The 8,700-nt window shown below is 39.8% G+C and overlaps 2 protein-coding genes across 2 annotated transcripts; both read left to right on the top strand.

The window, feature by feature from the left end:
* Window positions 1–4,423: 4,423 nt before the first annotated feature.
* On the top strand, window positions 4,424–6,192 carry LOC119727856. Its single transcript, XM_038199929.1, has 5 exons — window positions 4,424–4,693; window positions 4,958–5,201; window positions 5,314–5,489; window positions 5,604–5,779; window positions 6,033–6,192. Exons 1-5 carry the CDS (start codon window positions 4,643–4,645, stop codon window positions 6,190–6,192), a joined length of 807 nt encoding a protein of 268 aa, XP_038055857.1. The 5' UTR covers window positions 4,424–4,642.
* Window positions 6,193–6,296: 104 nt separating this feature from the next.
* Window positions 6,297–8,358, top strand: LOC119727091. The gene is made up of 6 exons (XM_038198955.1): window positions 6,297–6,539; window positions 6,637–6,888; window positions 6,994–7,137; window positions 7,234–7,500; window positions 7,605–7,751; window positions 7,880–8,358. The coding sequence occupies exons 2-6, from the start codon at window positions 6,769–6,771 to the stop codon at window positions 8,063–8,065; spliced, it is 864 nt and encodes a 287-aa protein (XP_038054883.1). The 5' UTR covers window positions 6,297–6,539; window positions 6,637–6,768; the 3' UTR covers window positions 8,066–8,358.
* The last annotated feature ends 342 nt before the right edge of the window (window positions 8,359–8,700 follow it).

The following is an 8,700-nucleotide window of genomic DNA, read 5'->3' as shown; positions in this document are numbered from 1 at the left end:
AGGGAAAAGCTTTAGCTGGAAAAAACATTTTCTCATCTTCGACATGGAAAACTTACCGCGCTTAATCTCAAACAAGCAAGCAACATCTGCCATCTGGGTCCAAAGTGGATGACCATGGCAAGATGAAGAAAGAAACTAAGGTGACATGCAGAATTTGCAAGAAAAAAATTGCACTGAAAGAAGCCAATAAGATCAACATGATGTCGCACCTGAAAACAAATACAGCACAACGATCCCGCAACGACCGTCGACAACGCCACAGGCCCCTCAGTCAACCATAGCTGAGGGAAGAAATATCCGAAAGATAGCCCGCGATGGAGGGAACTGACGAATGCCGTCACTCACTTCATTGGCAAGGAGGTGTTGCCTTTGTACACAGTGGAGAAGGAAGGATTTCGGAAGATGTTTGCTACTTTCGATTGGCAATATGAGCTGCTAGGGCGCAAGTATTTTCCCAACACAGCCATACCAGAGCTGTACAACAAAGTCAGGTTTGGTTCGGTTGGCAGATTTAGAGCATTGGAGATTGTCAAGCACATGTCAAAAGAAAAGAACATAAAAAGTATGAGAATGCCTTCGAAGAGAATAATGTAAGTATAGTCATGCAAACATGATATCAAAAGTCTACAACTTGCCGAAATTAGCAAACCATGCTCAAGACTCATGGACTGAAAAATGGCTGGATGACATGTATGCATCTTAATCTGCTACTATTTTTCCAAATTGTGTACATTATAAGGAGGGGCAACAGAGAAAACAGAAAAAAAATGGACAAAGAACATCAACCCCTTCACGACCATGCAAAGTAGTTGTGTGCAAATGACAATATTCTAAAGTAAACCCTAAGTTCCAACTTGAATATTTCTTAATCATTTATTTAATTATGGCTTCACCATTCATAAAACGTCTATGCAGGCAAGCAAATGGCTGGAAAGGATGGGTGATAGGCCAAGCAATAGCACTGAAGGCCTTCAAGTCGGTAGCAGGTCAAAGAAGAAGACGGTCAAATGTGTGCTTTATTTTTTTTGGGGGGGGGAGCAATGGTCCTTGTTGGGGTTTGTGGGATTTAAGGTTCATCTAATGTAACCTAAAGCAGTCAGTAACATTAATAAACAGTAATTTTTTACTTGTATATTTTTGGATACTTTTATCTTTATTTAGATTGGAATCACCATCACAGGTATTTCTCTACTATCGTGGTTGGATGTACATCTGAAATCCATCCCGGCAACTCAATGGTCCAACATTGCAGTGGTGTATGACAACATGTGTCACCTAGACAACATGATAGTTGCCAGGTCACCTCTGCCTGCGCCGTGGTCTCACATGTGGTATTCACTGAAGAAATTGTGTGGACCGCTTACACATACATCATGTACATGTACAAAATCATACTGACGAGCAGTGTAAGGTGAAATACCATCCCAAATATCACCTTCAAGACACAGATAACACCATGATTTGTGAGCAGACATCTGTGTGGTTGTTGAGGTTCAAAAAAATAGTCTGTGCCATGCCAAAGTACCGCCACTTGTTTTATATCCATCGTATGGTTAAGAGACGTAACAGGTATACAGCTAAGTGCTACGAGCAGGGTGACAACCCTTAATCTACCAAGCTAGGCTCACCCTATGTTGAAATGGGTGATGAAACCGAACACTGACACTGGTAACTTGACAAGAAGCATTCACAACCTGCAGAATCTCATCAGAGCTTGTTGCACTCTGCATAACCTGTGCGAGACTGCAGGCGAAGTCTTCGACGAAGCCTTGGTGGAAGGTCTTGCACCAGAAGAGAGAGGTATCGATAACCACTTCCCTTTGTTTTTCTCTAATTAAGGACGAGATTGATGAATACAGTGTTGACGCAGGCCAACATCATGCCGTAACCGTTCCAGAAACTTGCATACCACTTCCAGAGCAGGAAATACCACTGTTTCGTTTCAATGTTCCCGCAGACCCGCAGACAGTAAGTATGAAATCGATGTCTCCACTGCTATGTTTAGACTGAAAAGTGACTTGACACTTGGAATTGGAAACATTGGCTGAAGAGATGATCTGTGAAAAATTGACTTTGTTGACCTCTTTTTTTGTGTGCAATAGTTAACCTCTTATTCATAAGATGAAATATGTCTGTGTTTGATAAATGTACAAGCTTATGTACATCTTTAAAAGAGGACACATAAGTGTATGTAGATTGTGGTGGATTTAGGGTTCATCTAATGTAACCTAAAGCAGTCAGTGACATTTAATGAACAGTTATTCTTTACTTGTGTATTTTTTGGATACTTTTATCTTTATTTAGATCTGAATCACCATCACAGGTATTTCTCATTCTACTATCGTGGTTGGATGTACATCTCAAATCAATACCAGCAACTCAATGGTCAAACATTGCAGTGGTGTATGACAACATGTGCCAACTAGACAACATGATAGTTGCCAGGTCACCTCTGCCTGCGCCGTGGTCTCACACGTGGTATTCACTGAAGAAATGTGTGGACCGCTTACACATACGAAATCATACTGACGAGCAGTATAACGTGAAGTACCATCCCAAAGATCACCTTCAAGACACAGATAACACCATGATTTGTGAGCAGACATCTGTGTGGTTGTTGAGGTACAAAAAAATAGTCTGTGCCATGCCAAAGTACCGCCACTTGTTTTATATCCATCGTATGGTTAAGAGACGTGACAGGTAAACAGCTAAGTGCTACGTGCAGGGTGACAACCCTATTCTTCCAAACTCGGCTTACCCACTGTTGAAATGGGTGATGAAACCGTACAGTAACACTGGTACATGTAACTTGACAAGAAGCATTCACAACCTGCAGAATCTCATCACAGCTTGTTGCACTCTGCATAACCTGTGCAAGACTGCAGGCGAAGTCTTTGACGAAGCCTCGCTAGAAGAGAAAGTCATCGATAACCACAACAATGATAATGCCCATCCTGCCATCGATGAAGCTGAATCATTTGTACTGCCCTCAAGCAGTATGTCATGCCAACAAAAATGATGGATGGTGCTGAGATTGGTCCCGTTATTCTACCTCAATTGGATTTAGTAGTTGTGCATGGTGGTGAACACAATCGTATCCTTTTCCTGGCTGCAGAAAAATTTCAATACCTGTAACAAAACGTGTTTCTTGGTTGTGGTTTGAATTATTTTAGCTCTTGTACACGTACATTAATTGCATGTCACATACCTGTATAATATTTAAAGTACAAGTATAAGCATATTCAGTGTTTCCCCTGCCCATTCAATCGTGAGGCGGCCCGCCTCAGGACTTTTGGAGGCCGCCTCGGCCTTTTTTTGCCAATGTCGCCGCCTCACGCGTACGAAAATTGAATAAAAAAATATATTACAGTCAAATCTGTGCATTTGTGTGTGTGTGTCTTGATATTTCACCTTCTATTCTCCGGCCTGTTCTTTGAGATCGTCATTATTTTTGTTTTTCGTAACGTAAACACAACAGTCCTTCGGCCTTCAACGTGCCATGTTGCAGCTGCCGCGATGTAGATTTATTGTACGAACGTACGTAGTATGCTGCCTTTCCAATTTATGTGCACAATAGAACTTGTCGAGTCTGGGTGCATGTCGATTCGAGATTTTCGACTGAGTGACGAAGTGACAATGATCCCGTTTATGGATACATTGCGCAAGGCACGGAGGCCTCCGTGCTTAATGCAAGGCAAATTGTCCCAGAATGCTGCGCGCGTTTCGGCTTATTCGCAGTGAGTTCCTCGGGTGCAATTGGGTATGCGTGATGGTCACGCGATCGCTGGTGGCACAGCACGCATGCATAGATTATGTATGACCTGGTACCCTGCTCAGCCTGCAAAAATCTCCTGAATGGAACCTTGCACGTGACAATAACTTTCGAGGAATGAAATGACTGCGTAAAGTAAATATGGCGCAACAGTACTTGACATCATTTTTTAAGAGAGGTGTTAAACGGTAAGAATCAAATATTACTCATGGTAAACTAGTAGATTTCAACAAATAAATCTGCAGGATTTCTTTTTTTAATTTTTTTAAATCCCTAGCCTACATTTATATATATACTAGATTTGTTCTCTTTCTTTTTTAAACTAATTTATTACTCTAATTTGTAATTTTATATACTGATGCCAAATTTGCTAACACCTGGTGATTCATTGTCACAAAAAAATATGTAGGATTAAAAAAAATTGTTATCAGTAATTGATATTAATACTTATACTATAGTTAATAGGCAGGGGCTTTATATAATATAATTATAAATATACATATAGGATATCCACGAATGATGAAACAATCTTACCAGTCCTAGCAATGTAGCAGCAAGAACATTTTAATTTTCACAGCGCAATTCATAGTTCATTGGGAATGTTTGGAAAAAATCAGAAAGCAACCCTTAAACCTAGGCCTAAACTTTTTTTTTTTCAAAATTAGGATTCAGTTTTTCCCAGATTATCCGGCATAATCAACTACAATTTTTAAATATCTGTCATATTACTCATATATTTCAATTAATTAACATCTAAACAATTTTTAAGACTTTTCATAACAATTACAATTTTGCAGGCCAGCTGATAACGAGGAGAAGCCAGATGAATGCACTTCCTCAGAGTCCAGTGCAAGTACGAGTACCAGTACTATGAAAGAACTCGTCAATAGTAGTTGCAGTGAATCACCAAGCAAAAAGAAGGTATTGTACATCTGCATTGTCTTTATAAATAAAGTGCAGGGTGATGAAATACTAATTACAAAAATTATAAACTAAATCCGGAAAGAGAATGAGTCCAACAAGTAAGAAAAACTATGCAAATCTAATTCACAAAAAACTGAATAATTCTTGGCTTTCTGAATACTCCTGCCTATGTGTTAACCAAAGTTATCCTTGGAAGTGGAACAAATACATGTAATTTGAAACATTATGACAATGCCTTTTTTTTTTCTTAATTTTATTCAGAAAGACGTAGGCAAGCACAGAGTGTCCGGGTTTGACCCTAAATGGATGGAGACCTTCCAGTGGCTCCTGCGTACCTCTGCTGGCATGGTATGCACTGTTTGCAGGAAGCATCTTGTTGGGGCAGCACGAGCTCATCCATTTGTAAATGAACCATCTATCAACTACCGTTTGGATGCTGTATCCCGACATGAAAAGAGCAGCTCCCACATCTCATGCATTGAAAAGGAGCAGACTCTAAGAACAGGTACCTAAAATCATTTTCTAATTTTGCTGACTTCCCTTACAAAGTTTACAATTATATCTACCTTATTATCATTTATGTACACTTACAAACACTTTATGATTTCAAACATCAGGCAAAACACTACCTAAGATAGTTTGTGAAAGAGCCGACATTGAACACTGGGCATTGGAGGGGTGTTTTCGGCTGATGTACCAGATGTTGCGGCAAGAGGTACCACACCATACCAACTACAAAGGATTCCTTGAATTGATGGAGGATTGCGGATGCAAGTACTTCGAAGCTCTTAGGGTAAATACGCAACATGTATAGTTCTTCCTGTCATGTCCTATTTTTGGTGGCTCTTTACACTGATTTATTTCTTGTTATTATTTTGTTAATTTTTTTAAAAATCATTTATTAAAGGTTGACAGCAACACTAACTACTGTAGTCATCGCATCATTGACGAATTATTGGCGATCATAAATGACTCGGTGCTTCAGCCACTGCTTATCGATCTGCAAAAGTCACGAGCGTGGAGTATTCTGATTGATGAGTCAACTGACATCAGCGTCACTCAAGAACTTGCAATATGTGTGATGTAAGTGAGCATTACATTCAAATGTACTCTCCCCCTAAAAAATAACCTATTTTTTTCTGTGAAAATGTAAGTTTATAAAGAACAATATTGACAACAATGAAATGAATTGATACGCTTAACTTAAATTAATATTCACTGTGAAATAGAATGTGCACAATTGGAAACTTTCTGTCAAATATAAATTGAACAAATTATCAAATAAAATTGTGATTGAAAATGAGTAATAACAATATTTTGAATTTTTTTCCTTCAGGTTTCTGAATCAACACAGCAAGGTTGAAACAACCTTTCTAGACATGGTTCCTGTGACAAATGGCAAGGGGGAAACTGTCACTGATGCGATTCTGCAGCTGCTTCAGAGGCATGATCTGAGCATGAAGAATCTGCGATCCATAGCTAGTGATGGAGCCTAGGTAAAATTCAGTTGTGATTTGCTGAAGTGACAATTAGTTCCAAATGTAAAAATTGTATAACATTATTCCAATCATTATAGCCCTTCTGCATTTTTGCTTTTTTTTTCGTCAGATCAAAGCAAGGTGTTGTTGCAAGGCTTAAACAACATGTGCCAGACATCATCTCAGTGCACTGCGTGGCACATAGATTGAATCTTGCAGTGTCAGATGCAGCCAAACATGGATTTCTGTCGAGATTCGACCGAACCCTCAACAGCCTTGCAACATTTTACAACAGCAGTCCGAAGAGAACCCAGTCCCTCAAAGCAATTCAGAAGCTTCTTGAGCTGCCAGAGCTCAAATGCCAGGTATTATTCCAATATCCCAAATGTAATCATCTTATTTATTGGCTTATGTTACAACTTTAATACTTTGATATTTTAATTTTTTTTAATTTCTCAACAGGGTGGTGTGCTTACAAGGTGGACCAGTCATAGCAAGGCTATTGCAGTGCTTAGGAAAACTTTGCCTGCAGTGATTGTGGATCTAAGCAAAACAGCCATTGAAGACCCAGTTGCCAAGGGACTGCACAAAAGCATGGCAAACTTCGAGTTTGCAGCAGCGGTCATCATAATGGGGGAGGTACACAAGCGACTAGAGAGAACCTTTCAACTGTTCCAGAACAGGGATTTGTTTTTCCAGAGAGTTGACAAAGAGGTTAGAATTGTTAATCTGCATTACTAACATTGGATTTATGTAAAAGAACAAACACTTTCAACAATTATATTTAATTATATGATAAACATTTGGAATTCTCTGTAGGTGTCATCAACCATATCTTCCATCAAGCGCTTGCCAACACGCCCCATGCTCAAGACAGAATTAGTTGACTGGCTTGAACAGGGAAAACTACACGAGTCAGGGATTGTGTTCTCTGAGGAGAAGTGGAAAGATTTCATTGATCAGGTTGGGTTCAATAAAAACAGATTTGATTATATTCAAATACCAAATTAAATTACAAAGAAATCACTTCATGATCCTTATTTATTGTCCACATTTCAGGTTGCCACTCCTTTTGTGGACAGTGTGGCAGCAAACATTAAGAGACGGCTTCCAGACTCCAAGGACCTTGAGTGTTTCAAAATTTTTGACCCCGTCCAAGCTGCAGAACACAGCAATGATCCTGAGTATGGATTTCAAGAGATAGAGACCCTGGCAACGCGATTGCTCTCGCGAGCCAAGGCTCCAGGCAGTCACAAAGAAGTGACCACAGCTGCAACCAATGAGTGGGAGTCGTTCTCGTATTCCCTCACTTCTGCTGAATTCGAGGTACATGTAGGTCATTCAAAGTTTCAAATATGATCAGTTTTAGTGGTTTGAAGTCCATGGCTTACCAAGTTGTACATCATTTCATCTTTCATTTGCTCTTGCAGCACAAATCTGTGGAACAAGTTCTGCAGAAGCTTGTGAAAGAGGGTATGTATGACCTGTACCCAAGTTTGAGTACAATGGCAGCCACTGCCCTGACTGTACCCGTCAGCACTGCCGAGGTAGAGAGTTTGTTTTCTACCATGAAAAGAGTAAGTAAAATTTCAATTAACTTTATTTTTGATGAAAATAGGTGCTGTTTATGTCACTTTTTGGTTTAATGTCCGATCCAATGTACTATTTTACACAAAAACTTTATTTTTAATGTTAACATTTGCAGGTAAGGACACCACTGCGCAACCGTCTCCAGCGTGAAAACCTCAGCACCTGCATCCGTCTCTCTGGATTCAGTCCTAAACCCAGGACTGTGAATTTCGGGGAGATGGTGCGGGTGTTCTACACCAAAAATCCCAACCGGAGGGTTGAATGCAGTGACAACAAATGCGACATTTGTGGTGGAATTTAGAAGTGTTGAAGTGCTTGAAACTACTGCAAATTAGTGGCATAGCTTGCAAAAGCAAAACATCATCCCCTTCAAGTTCCAAATTTACTTTTATGAGTCAAGTGTACCTATGAATAAAACACTTCCAACATTCTGAAAAAGCTGTAGATTGGTGTTGCATTATTATTGCTGTCCTCCGTGTCCTATTTTACAAGTGTTTATAATTAATTTTGAACAAATCAATATAACTTTGACTTATAATCTTGACAGCTAATGCTCCAAAAAGTAAGAGGAAAGTGGCCAGGAAATGCCTCAGATTGCACCACAGAGCGTCTAGAATTCAAAATTTTCCGGGGCCCTTAGGCGGGCCCCGGACCCCACGCCGTAAGGGCTTCGCGCTTCCCGCTCGCAGGGTCGGGTTTTTACAAAATTTCTTTTACCACCTCACACCTATCACCAACCCAGGGGAAACACTGAGCACATTAAAAGGTATGTGAACATGTTATCAAAGTGTGTTGGTTGAATACTACTTTCCTTAATTATTGTGTTCGTTGTCAAATAGGCGACAACATCATCGCGGCTCTATTTGAACAAGGACTAAAGCAACGTGAGATTGTTGACAAGTTGGATGGAATTTACAACATTTCTATAAGGTACGT

The sequence above is a fragment of the Patiria miniata genome, unplaced genomic scaffold (assembly GCF_015706575.1).
Source record: "Patiria miniata isolate m_02_andy unplaced genomic scaffold, ASM1570657v1 HiC_scaffold_20, whole genome shotgun sequence".
Lineage (NCBI taxonomy): Eukaryota > Metazoa > Echinodermata > Asteroidea > Valvatida > Asterinidae > Patiria > Patiria miniata.
This window is presented reverse-complemented; position numbering and strand designations above follow the sequence as displayed.

Bases quoted from the DNA above. Each gene is read 5' to 3' on its own strand.
- LOC119727091 (XM_038198955.1), top strand. From the start codon at position 6,769: ATGGCAAACTTCGAGTTTGCAGCAGCGGTCATCATAATGGGGGAGGTA. The intron at 6,889-6,993 runs GTTAGAATTGTT...AATTCTCTGTAG, and splicing joins TCCAGAGAGTTGACAAAGAG to GTGTCATCAACCATATCTTC. The intron at 7,752-7,879 runs GTAAGTAAAATT...TAACATTTGCAG, and splicing joins TGTTTTCTACCATGAAAAGA to GTAAGGACACCACTGCGCAA.
- LOC119727856 (XM_038199929.1), top strand. From the start codon at position 4,643: ATGAAAGAACTCGTCAATAGTAGTTGCAGTGAATCACCAAGCAAAAAG. The intron at 5,490-5,603 runs GTAAATACGCAA...CATTTATTAAAG, and splicing joins AGTACTTCGAAGCTCTTAGG to GTTGACAGCAACACTAACTA. The intron at 5,780-6,032 runs GTAAGTGAGCAT...TTTTTCCTTCAG, and splicing joins GAACTTGCAATATGTGTGAT to GTTTCTGAATCAACACAGCA.